Source organism: Mirounga angustirostris, unplaced genomic scaffold (assembly GCF_029215605.1).
Source record: "Mirounga angustirostris isolate CCGP_5_RB_7025 unplaced genomic scaffold, mMirAng1.0.hap1 SCAF_12, whole genome shotgun sequence".
NCBI classification, from domain to species: domain Eukaryota; kingdom Metazoa; phylum Chordata; class Mammalia; order Carnivora; family Phocidae; genus Mirounga; species Mirounga angustirostris.
Window position 1 is genome coordinate 44,499,093 of NW_026991720.1, and position 12,219 is coordinate 44,511,311.

The 12,219-nt window shown below is 41.3% G+C and overlaps 1 protein-coding gene across 3 annotated transcripts in view; it reads left to right on the plus strand.

The window, feature by feature from the left end:
- PDE1C (phosphodiesterase 1C) overlaps positions 1 to 8,350 on the plus strand; it is a 409,149-nt gene extending 400,799 nt beyond the window's left edge. For 2 of the 3 annotated variants that reach the window (XM_064575093.1, XM_045864458.3), the window contains one exon: positions 5,954 to 8,350. In XM_064575093.1, coding sequence (XP_064431163.1) covers positions 5,954 to 6,123 — 170 coding nt within the window. In that variant the 3' untranslated portion in view covers positions 6,124 to 8,350. The remainder of the gene's footprint in view (positions 1 to 5,953) is intronic. The other variant, XM_045864460.3, reaches the window with a different exon arrangement.
- Positions 8,351 to 12,219: the final 3,869 nt, after the last annotated feature.

The window sequence follows — 12,219 nt, forward strand, 5'->3', positions numbered from 1 at the left end:
CGTTGGCTAGCTCTCTACAGTTTACACAACACGTTCAGTGTGTGCTAAACATTAGCACTATTGTTTCCTTTGTGACGATAAGGAAGGAGACATTTGGAGAGACCAAAACAGTAGTTCTGAAACTCACACACAGTGGAATTATCTGAAGAGCTTTAAAAACTCCTGAGGGGGGCGCCTGGGTGGCTCAGCCGGTTGGGCGGCTGCCTTCGGCTCAGGTCATGATCCCAGGGTCCTGGGATCGAGTCCCGCATCGGGCTCCCTGCTCAGTAGGGATCCTGCTTCTCCCTCTCCCTCTGCCTGCCTCTCTGCCTACTTGTACTCTCTCTCTCTAATAAACAAATAAAAAAAAATCTTTAAAAAAAAAAAAAAAAAAAACTCCTGAGGTCTCAGACTAACCCCCATAGATTCTGCTTTAATTGATCTGGGGTATGACCTGAGCATTGGGATTTTTTTTTTAAAGATTTTATTTATTTATTTGACAGAGAGAGACACAGCAAGAGAGGGAACACAAGCAGGGGGAACGGGAGAGGGAGAAGCAGGCTTCCCGCAGAGCAGGGAGCCCGATGCTGGGCTCGATCCCAGGACTCCGGGATCATGACCTGAGCTGAAGGCAGACGCTTAACGACTGAGCCACCCAGGCACCCCTGAGCATTGGGATTTTTAAAAGCTCCCCAGGTGGTTCTCATATGCAGCCAGGGTGAGAACCACTGAATTAAACATTTCACCCAAGATCTTAGTGCTCTACCTGGCTTGATTGCTCATCAAGAGTGGCTGTGACTTTTGGAATTCCTGTCAACATTTCAACCTGGCATAAGTGAAGGAAGAGATAAAAGCAGTTGTTTAAGAGACCTGTTAGCCAGGACCTTTATATAATTCCTTCCTGAGCTATTACCACAAATTATATTAAGTGTGTGTCTTGGGGGGGATGACTTGCTTTTGCTTTGGGGGAAGTGTGACTATAGCTACTAACGAGCGTGTTCAAGAATCCTGTATATTACACAGATTATATACTCAAATACTGAGAGTAAATATGAAGTACTGTTTTGACTCTTTTAATTTATTATGGTAGTTATTAAAACTTATTCTGAGCTTTGGTCCAAGGTTGCTTTAAATATCAGGTGAAGACTCCGAAGTTGAGCCGCTTGGATGTGAATCCAGAATCCAGACTTCCTGCATACCAGTTGTGTAGACTTTGGCAAGTTACTTAAGCTCTCTAAGCCCCAGTTTTCCTCGCCCCAAAAGGGGGTGATAACAGTGCTTGCTTCATAGGATTGTAGAGAAGGTGAAAGGCTAGTTCACATTAAATTCTTAGCATTGTGCCTCGTACACAATGTGTTGTCAGAAATCATAACTATTTTACCATGGCGAATCCTGACATGAAAATCACAAGCTCGGTTCTTACATCATTCCATCCTTGATGGAGCTGATGTTAGCTTTCCAATCCCTCGCAATTCAAAACTCGTGAATGATTTTTGTGCATTTTTTATAAGAACTTTCCGACAGACACCACAAGTAGACACTGATTTTAGAGATGAAATGTATGGCAATGGGATTTTATTCTTCATGTAAAACAACATTTCAGAGGCAACAAATGACTATTTTTTATTTTGTTAGCTGTGTGTGTCTGTGTGTGTATGTGTGAATGCAGATAGAAAAGTTCTATAATGGAATTTTTTTCCCCCAAAGGTCGTATCACGACATTATCTTTGAAAGGGCAGAAAACATATGTCCAATACTTCTTATTTTAAGAAGGTGCTAATATTCGAATTTATTCAGAAGTTAAGAGCGGATCAAGTTCCTGCCCTCAGAGGTGGTGATCTGCAACAGAGATTCAGACATTCTCCACACAGAGTTGCTGCTGCTGTGTGAGTGGTTATAGAAGATCACCATGAAGTCAGAGAGGATCAAAAGAACAGAGACAGATTCTCACACATGAGATTCTCACACAGTTACTAACTCGTGGAGATTAGGCAGGACCCACAGTAGGTGGGGACCAGTGATTGCTCTCACTTAGTGCAAAACAACAAGGTGTCCTGAAGTAGGGATTTATGATAGTATAGGATATGACACCATAAGATAAGAATAAGAAATTAGGCCAGTCTTTTCTGAAAGTATTTTCTGCTGAACACTCTGTGAGATGCCCCCCTGTAAAGGGAGTTCCCCAGCCTAATAAAATGGAGAAAAACCACATGCTGTTGGCTCTTCTTCGGGATTCCTAATACACATCCCCATTATTTAGGTGTCTGAGAAGTCCTGCCATGAAGGACTTAGTTTAAACCCAGTTAAATTTGACTAAGGAAACTCCCTGTCTCCCAATAATACCTATTACACTAACAACTTTATTGAAAGGTACTTTGAGAAACAGTAGACTAATATAATTTTAAAGTGTTTTAAAAACCCTCTTTTACATTGCAATACCTGAACTAACAACTATATTGATTTGATTTAGGACTAAGTCTGAATCTATTTTTGAAGAATAATTCTATACACACGTCTCCCACACCACAAGAAAAGTAGCCACCAAGTAAAATGGTCTCAAAGACAGAGACACAGACAGAAACAGAGAGGGAAAAACAGATAGGTCAGTCATGGCCGAGGAAAGGGAGAAGATCATACACACTTTTGGGAGAACTGTGGTGTTTACGAGAAAGATGAGATTTAAATGAACAGGGATTAAAACCCCTCAGAGAGCATTGCTTTTATGAGAAACAAATATTGTGTGTAATTGTGAAATAAAGGATGGTGATGTATCGATTTTAGTCTTGCACTTTTCTTTTCCTAAGTACATTTGAAAGTAATATAGATAATGACTCTCCCAAGTTCAGGCTCTGTGCAGCGAGCGGTATGTGCCTTCATCAAATCTTCATTAGCTAATTAGACCCTTTCCACGAAGTAAATTGCTCTAAGAGATGAGAGCAGACTTTGTGAATATGTCCTCAAGAGAAAAAAGGTCCAACTGGCTAATAATCAAGCATATGGAGGGGAGGGGATTCTGTTCCCAGTTTGGTTCTTCTTCTCTACCCTGGGAGAAGGAGAGGTGGATTTTAACACGATTGCTTGGGTTCAGCTGTGGGACGCATGTAGTCGTTGAAAGGGGGAGGATCAGATCCTCTTCCAGTACCTCTGGAATAGCCAGTAGGCAAATGAAAGAGGTCCAGGAGCCCACGCCAGTGCCCCAGAACAAAGGTCTCCACTGAACTCAAGATGGTGTCCTTATCCCTGGCTCTCCTGTTTTGCTCTGTCATCACATCATGTTCCCCTGCAGACTGGAAAGGCAGTCAATGCATACAAAACAGCCCTGTACGAATTTTTCTTTTTTCCAACATTTTGAGTAAGGGAGACAGCAGGCATATAAGTATTTCCACAGTCTTGGTGGGGAGCCGGTCTCTATCAGCAGGTTCGACTCTATTCGCAGCGACTCCAGGGGCAAGGGGAGTTTTTGTTCAGACAATCAGAATTCCGGCAAACGGTAAATGTGTCTTCATGCTGAGAAGTGGGAAATTCAATAATACTTTGGCTGCATTCATGCTGAGTAGCGAAAACAGAATGAATATGGAGAGGGATTGTGACTTGAGCAGTAAATCAGCTAGCCCAGACGTTTGCAACAAGCAGCTTTTAATCTGAAGCCTCTCTTGTTTCTACCCCATTCTCCAGGGTAACAGGGCTGTTTTTACATTTGTTCCTAGAGTGTTTTGTGCTGTTTACCATAAAACACAGAATTAAGTGCTCTGAGGTCTTAAAAAAAAAAAAAAACCCTCTCTGTTCTTCCGCATGTATATTATTACGTCGCTACAGGACCATTTGCTTCAAGTCTTTACTACGTGTTAGCCCAACTGAGAAGGCACAGTTCGTGTGGGCGTTACGGTGGTTCTAGCGTCCCTTATTAGACCTGAACACTTTTTTCTTCTGTAAGCGAAATGACAAGTTTCAGTGGGGGTCACTAGAGTGGAAATCCCACGAGGGCAGGGATTTCGGTCTGTTTTATTCACTGTTCTATCAGCAACACCTAAGTGCTCTAAGAAGTCAATGAATGACTATTAGTCTACAGAAGGGAAAAGTCTAGTGAGCTCTGAGCTCTCTGAGATGTCTTGTACTAAAGCCCAAAGTGACTTCAGTTTTGCTGGCTTTTTGTTACGTATGATTTTGCAGAATATCTCTGATGTATGATTCTACGGAAGAAATTTTTAGCAGTATGTTTCTTTTTCAAAAGTCACATCACCAAAACCTGATCCACACAGAAAAATTAGAAAATGGAAACAAACAACCAAAAAACCATGTTTGTACTCTTCAGAGATAATCACTGCTATGATTTAAATGTATGATCTTCTGGGTTTTCCTATGCGCATTTGGATACATTTTTACTGTAATGAGATTAGATTACAGTTACTGGGTTTTTTTTATTTAACAGGATTACAGGAACCTTTATTTTTATTAATAGACATCTATATTGCTTTTCCGTAGTATCACAGTAGTATATTTTAAGAATGTACCAGAACTTAACCAACCCCTATGATTGTATATTTAAGTGTTTCTGATCTTTTGCTTGATCATACTGGAAGAGAGCTGTGAAACTGGTTTTCACAAGGGTAACCTTTTGTTTCATGGATCTGTCCCCCAGTCTCCACCCTTCAAGCTGACCCACCTGTGTATTACCTTTCTTTGCCGGCCCTGTAAGTGCTGTTAGAATTGCCTCACTGAGAGCAAGTGTTTGAGGAAAGGACTCAGCACCAGCTCTGTCCTTCATACTTTTTACCTAATTATTCTATCTCATTGGTTTGCAATGACCATTTAACCTGGTTTTCCCTTTACTCACTCTTACCCTGTCTCACTGACGACACTCTCCAGTGGGACCAAGAAGGGGAAGAGGTGGGGCCGCCGGTGGGGGACGGAGAGAGGAGGAATCAGTTAGTACTTTATGTCTTTATGTGGCTTGACTGCTCATTTTGTTTTATCACTGAATAATATCCCATTGTATAGATGTTCTACAACGTGTTCATGCAATTAACTATTGAAGGAATTCCTGGCTTATGGTTTGGGGCAATTAGGAATTAACTTTTATAAACTTCATGTACAGGTTTTTATGTGGACGTCAGTTTTCAAATCAGTTGGGTAAATACCTAGTAGCACAACTGCTGGATCGTGTGGTAAAACCATGATCAGCTTCCTAAGAGACTGTCAAATTGTCTTCCAAAGTGGCTGTAATACTTTACATTCCCACCAGCGAGAATGGGAGTTCCTGTTGCTCCGCATCGTCACCAGCAACTGGTGTCGTCTGCTCTGTTTTGGATTTTATCCACCCTGATAGGTGTGTGGTGTATATCATTGGTGTTTTAATTTGCAACTGTGGCTTTCTTGCTATATGCATCCCTTCTTCAATGAGGAGTCGGTTCAGATCTTTTGCTCCTTTGTAAATTGGGTTGTTGATTTCCCTTTACTGAATTTTAAGAGTTTTACAAAAACTATTTTGGACACAAGGCCTTTATATATGTGTTTGGCAAATATTTTCCCAGTGATGTCCCTTTTTTTTTTTTTTAATCACTTCAGGATCGTGTGCCACTTTGCAGCCCTAAAAGCTTACATCCGATGCTAAATGCTGATCTGTCGTCCGGCTCTGCTTGCCCGCATTTGCTTTGCTATTCCCAAAAGTGATCCTGTCGCCCCCTCTCACTTCCTTAACCCCATCCACTCATTGTCAAAAAACATTTGCATTCTGGGGTCCTCGTTGTCTATCTCTAGGAATTTGTCATTCTTTATTTTAAGTTAATGACCAAGGTGAGAATGTGTTTATTCATATATCTGCAGTAAGATTCCCAGTGAGGGTCCAACTTGTCTGTTTCCTGGTTTGAAAAGAAACAGACAGGTCTAGGGGAGAGCAAATTGTCCACAGTCGTTAGGTTGTGCCGTGTCAATGGTGAGGCTAATGGTTGTCTGTCTTCCTTTGCATGGCCACCAGTCATCAAGGCTCCTCTGCGTCATTTTAAACGCCCTGCTTATGCATCTAGCTCCTACGCACCTTCGGTCCCAAAGAAAACTGATGAGCATCCTGCGAGGTACAAGATGCTGGATCAGAGGATCAAAATGAAAAAAATTCAGACTATCTCACATAACTGGAACAGAAAATAGGTCAAGGGGAAGAGAGGGAGTGAAGGAGAGGCCCACTCCTCTGCCTGTCAGCACTCACCAGCCACAGTGGAATATGCTTTCAAGACCTTTGGAGGCTTTGGGGGCTGGTGCTTTTTGGTCGACTCCACTGAGGCAAAGTGAAGGCTGTATGTGATTTTCCCCTCTGTTGTTCTGTTATGGACCCATCCGTCACTGGATCTGGGAGTCAATGCAGACTCCGGTAGTAAGAGGGTAGTCTCATGTAGCTTTTATTTGTATAGATCTTTCAAAGTCTAAATCAGACCCAAATTAAAATGATGCACCCTCTTTAGAAAATTCCTCCCACTGACACTTCTTTTATCCCTAGAAGCTGACTTGCCCTAGTAAGAATATTGGTTTAATAATCATCATATTTAAGAAATGCACCTCTTAAAACATCTTTTCCAATTTTAACTACAATAGGAAAAGATGTTTTTAGAAGTGCATTCCTTAAATATGGTGATTATTACAATATTTAAAATACAGGTAAATATGTAACTTTCAAAGTAAACCCATTAAAGTTAAAAGTTGTGTTTCTGAATGTAACAATTGCAGAGGGCAAAGAAGACTGATGTGCGGTTGAGTTCATGGAGAATGCTGAACTGAGGCTTCACAAAGCAGATACAAGTCAAAAATAAAGACTCTTGCTTTGGTTTTCATTGCATGCTTCATGCCTGGTGGCCTCATTTTGTACCTTTAGAGATGTGAGAGTTTGTAGGAGATACATTTTGGCTCTACTTCTTCTAATTTGTTACTTTCACTTACATTTGACAATGCTAGAAATCAATGGGATGCCCATGCCTCAGAGACTCCAGGTTTGAGATCTACCCAAGGAAATGTCCCTTTGGTTTTGTGGTCCTAGGGCGGGAGGATGTAAATTCCTGAACCTAATTTGAATCCCTTACTTGCGGATTTTTCTCCATTAAGTTGGAGATACCTCTAAGTTAAATTTCAGATCAATTTTCTAGCAGACCCTATAGCTGAGGCCCTTTGGAATCTCAGTTGCTCTCACAGCTCTTGCTGGAATGGAAGTTGATAACTCACCTCTCTTCACTGCGGCATTTTTAGCTCTTCTGAATCTCTCCTGGACTTTTTACTTTGGGACTAAAATCACACAAAATGGTAAGGTAATGTTGAAGGCCATAAATAGCTTTTGATCCCTTCAGAAATGCTCTGGTGCAGTGGAAAACTTCAGGTTTGTTGTCTGGCAGTCCTGATCACCAATTCTGTCCCATCTATAACTAGTTGCACGTTCTCAGTCTAATGGCATAACCGTTAAAATCCTCAGTTTGCTTAATTAGAAAGTTGGATTCATAATACCCACAGCCTTTTGTGGTGAAGATTGAGGATAACATAGGTTTGGATTGTTATTGCTGAACTCGGTGAGTAATAGGGAGCACGACCGATGTAACTAGGAACCTTCCACATCCAGAAAGAACTCTCAGGAACCCCTGCAACCCCTGGGCTGATGGTCACAGCGTTTGGAGTCTGATTGTAAAGGGTTTGGTGTGCTCTCCTTCCCTCTTTCGCCCCAGCTCACTTCCAGTAAACCACAGTTATGCAAGTTGAGCCAGCTCCAGAGTTTAGTCCACCATGCTATTGAGCAATTTACTTATAACGTGCTTGACGATGGTATTTCAGGGAAATTTAATTACTGTACAAAAAGGAAAATCACTGTGACTTTTTGTTAGGAAAGCAATTGTAATTCTTAACTCCCTGCTCAGTGCCGGAGTAAAAGGATCCTTCTGCAGGCTCACAGTGTCTGTTCCGCCTGAAGTAGGTTAACTCCACACGTAATTCCTCCCTGTTTGTATAGATGCCTCAATGCTTGCTTCACAGAACCATTTAGGAGTGAAACTGCCCATGGGTAGTGGGGCCTCCTGGCGGCCCAGTGGATCTTCGGTGATGTTCCTCAAATCTCCCCCAATACTTTCAGTCTTAGGCATTGAAGCATCAAGGTGGCTGTGCTTTCTCCACTGTGCTTCTTGACATTAGAAGCCATGACTCTAGGGGAGAAAGCTGGCTCTTTCTGCATTCTTTTATCCCAGGATGCTATTTTTCAGCTTCGGCTAATATGTTGATTGAACAAATGTACAGATATTGAGATTCTGCTTTGCTTGTAAAATGCTTACCATGTTTTTTGCATGATGGATTGTATAGAAATGCCAGATTATATTCTTATAGCAAATAAAAAGATGCTTTTAAAGGACTTTCTTGTATGAGTCACCTTTCTCTCCTCCAGAATTCTGGGATTCATTTGAAAAGAGTTAGATTTTCCCTATGCTTGGTCCGATTCAGTCCTGAATATCTCATCAGGATGAACAGCATAACAAACTTCTCAATTGGCTTCCTGATTGTACAGGTGGTAGGTGTTTTTAAAACCACCTTATCCCTATAGCACAAACCCAATCAATTAATTTGTTAGTATGAGTAACCCATAATACCAGCTAGTCTGTAGGTAAACACCTATGTTATCAACTCTGTTTATATCATTCCAGGCTAAGCTATATAGTTGGTTTAGAACTGACACTTTGAGGCTAGAAAAACCTATCATTAAATCTTGGCTCCCTTTTGTTAGCTCTGTGAGCTCTAGCAAGTTTTGGAATCCCTCTGAACTTTAGTTTCCTTAGCCATAAAATGAGAGTAATAATACTTCCTGGCTCAGCATAGCACAGGGTTGAGAATATGGTAAGTGTATCAATAAATAGTTGCTATTATTTCTTGGAGAAAGAGTAGAGTATAGTAAAAAGAAGTTAGGCTTTTGAGTTCGAGAGCAATGTCCCTTACTGGTTCTATGACCTCGGGTAGGTTGTTCGCATTTTCTAACTTTAGTAAAGAGAAGTTAATAATTTAACTAATAATTTTATTAATAATATTTACCTACCTGGCTGTTCTCCCAGGTACCAATTTCTGCCTCACGCTGCACTTCAATCTTTAATGTGTATTTCAGCATTCAGTTGGAAACCTGACATCCCCGCCCTCAGCTCTCCCTTCACCTGTGTTTCCCTGCACCCTTGGAGATCATGGGCTTCCATCTTTTATCTGTTATGGCTCATTCTTGCTCTCATGTTCCACGTCTCTCAACCCTTGACCACCCCCGGCGTCTTACTCCTACAGTTCTGTCCTTCATCTGTTCCCATTCATCCCATCTCGTTTCCCACATCGAATCCCTTTATTTTTCCAAAGTTCCACCAACACCAGCCTATGGCCTAGAATGGACTTTGCCTGAATGATGGCACAGCAGAACAACTACATAAATTAAAAATCCAACAACAATATCAGCTAGTCTCCCTTTGTGGAGGATTTCTCATGGCAGTGTCTTCCTTAAGACACAGATTTCCCTGTATCTTCTTGGATCTCTCCTTCTACCAAGACGTTTCTCCCCTCTTGAACTTTAAATTCCTGTGAATGTACAGAGCAATCCATCCTGTACTCCCTACACCACACAAGCTCAAGGCATTTTTTAAAGCTGATGAACTCACTCTGCCACAGAAAGGGCATTTACTCTGGGTCCTGCTCCTAGAAGCACAAAGAACTGACAGAAGCTTCAAAATGGTATTTTTTTCTTTGTAATATAATCCAAGCACAGCCACCTTATAATAGAATCCAATTCTTAGGCAGGACCAGTCCTTGTAAGAAAAGAGCAGTATAAATTGTTCTCTCCCTCTTCCCACCACACCTCTGCCCAGAATAAGTCTGCAGGTGTTCTGGGGGTTTTGTTTTTGTTTGTTTGTTTGTTTGTTTTTGTTTTTCCATCTAGTAGTAATACTAACCTCACATGGGTAGGGCAGTGACTGTCACTAATAGGTGCTTGGAGAATGCTAATTTCTTACTCTTCCTACCTCTTTCTACCACAAGCCAGTTAAGCCTTACCATGAGCTCATCCACTGAGCTTTTGAAATAGGGAAGGCACTCCAGCACTCTCACTGTTATGATTTCTAATCCCCGTGAAGTAGAGGGGAAAAGTGGAGATGGTTGATAACCACTATTTTTGAAGTATAGGATTTCCATAAAGATCCATGTTCTTGGGACACCTGGGTAGCTCAGTTGGTTAAACATTTGCCTTCGGCTCAGGTCATGATCCCAGGGTCTTGGGATCGAGTCCTACATTGGCCTCCCTGCTCAGCTGGGAGCCTGCTTCTCCCTCTCCCTCTGCCTGCCGCTCCCCCTGCTTGGGCTCTCTCTCTCTCTTTGACAAATAAATAAATAAAATCTTAAAAAAAAAAAAAATCCATGTTCCTAAGACATATGGAAGGCCACTTATTTACCTGCAAAGTTTGAATTTATTTTCTCATTGACTGCCAACTTCACTTGATCAATTACACTCTTTGATCCATTTCCAGTTAAAAAAAACCAAAACCTATTGGGCTGACATCTTGGTTTATTGGGAGTCTGTCAAGTTAAATGTGAGGATGTGTTAGGACTGGGAGTTTGGTGTGGGTGAAGGATTAATGATTTGGCTCCACGTTTGACCCCTGGCATAGCGCCAGGTGCCCATGGCAAAGCCAGTTGGGGCCAGAGAAGGTTCTACAGTATCATTGGTGTTGATAGTAGACCCTTCCTGGTGGTGTCGTTTAGAGACTAATTTAGGAGATTTATGAGCATTCATTATACTTTTGTTATATTTAAAGAACATGAAAAACTGCTTTTGGGGAATAGCAAGTAATAATAACTACAGAATGCTGTGTTCAACTGTGTATATTAATGTCCAACTTGGATTCTCTGTGAATGTTCTATGACGTGCTTTGTTTTTTACACTTGAGGAAGAGTTCAGCTGACCTGTACTTTATAGAAGCACCTTGCCTAGAAACCAGCCATTATGGAAACAATTCATTTATGATTACTGCTCTTTTAGCATCTCTTATGACCCACTGGGTATAAAAAGATTCCAAACTTTAAGACACAATGGTAAAAGGATATTAAGTAAATGTAACAACAGAGACAAATATCCAATTACAGCTGCTAAAAACTGAAATTATGTAACACTGCTCGAGCCCAATAGATTAAATTTTAGTTAATATTTTTTGAGAACCCATTAGGTCCCAACCACTTTAATATGTACTAATATATTTAAATCTTTTTTTTAAAGGTTTTATTTATTTATTTATTTATTTGAGATGGAGAGAGAAAAAAAGAGAGCATCCATGCATGCACACGTGAGCCAGGGGCGGGGGTGGGGAGGACAGAGGGAGAGGGAGAGAGAGAATTCCAAGCAGGTTCCATGCTGAGCTCAGAGATTGACAATGCAGGGCTCGATCTCACGACCCTGAGATCATGACTTGAGCCAAAACCAAGAGTCGGACGTTCAAGCTCAACCAGGTGCCCCATAATATATTTAATTCTTAATAAACCTGTGTGGGAAGCCTTATTGTCTTATTGTTAATCAATAAATTAAGACTCAGAAGAGTCAAATTTTTGCAGAACATTTGCAGAGCTAGTGGAAAAGGGTAGAGAGAGGATTCAGTTGAGGTCCTTTGATTACAGGAGTATATATTGTTTCCACACGCTGTGTTGCTTGCAGACTTGATGTACCTCTTTGTTGAGGCTGCTCACCATCATTATGCATCTTCTATCATTCGGCATGCTCTCATACGGTTCCAACACAGCAGGCAGGACCAGCAACCATAGCATGATCATTCCCAACACCAGATTGGTGGTGTCCCTCTCCAACTTGGGCCAGTATTGTGCCCTTTGTTGAAACTTTGTTATGAAGCATTGCTAGGAGAAGCCCCACAATTGAGCTAACATGACCACTCACACACCTGTAGCTCAGTCTTTCATGGACCATTGCTCATCGAATGCATCTTCCTCACCTCCCATCAGTTAATCCAAGTGGATGACTCTTTCCTCAACTTCCTGCTTCCTTTTGCCCGTCCTCTCAACTAGAGCATTAAGAAAACACAGTCTATGGGAAAAAACATTCCTTAGTTATTTAGCTTCCCTCCCCTGTGGGTATCTGACTCTATACCATCCTCTTATTTGTCCCTGATTTCTTAGAGGAAGACATATTTCTTTTCCTCTTTAAAACCAACTTCCGTTACTGAACCATATCCTTTTTCTACTGCCAAACTAGGCTTA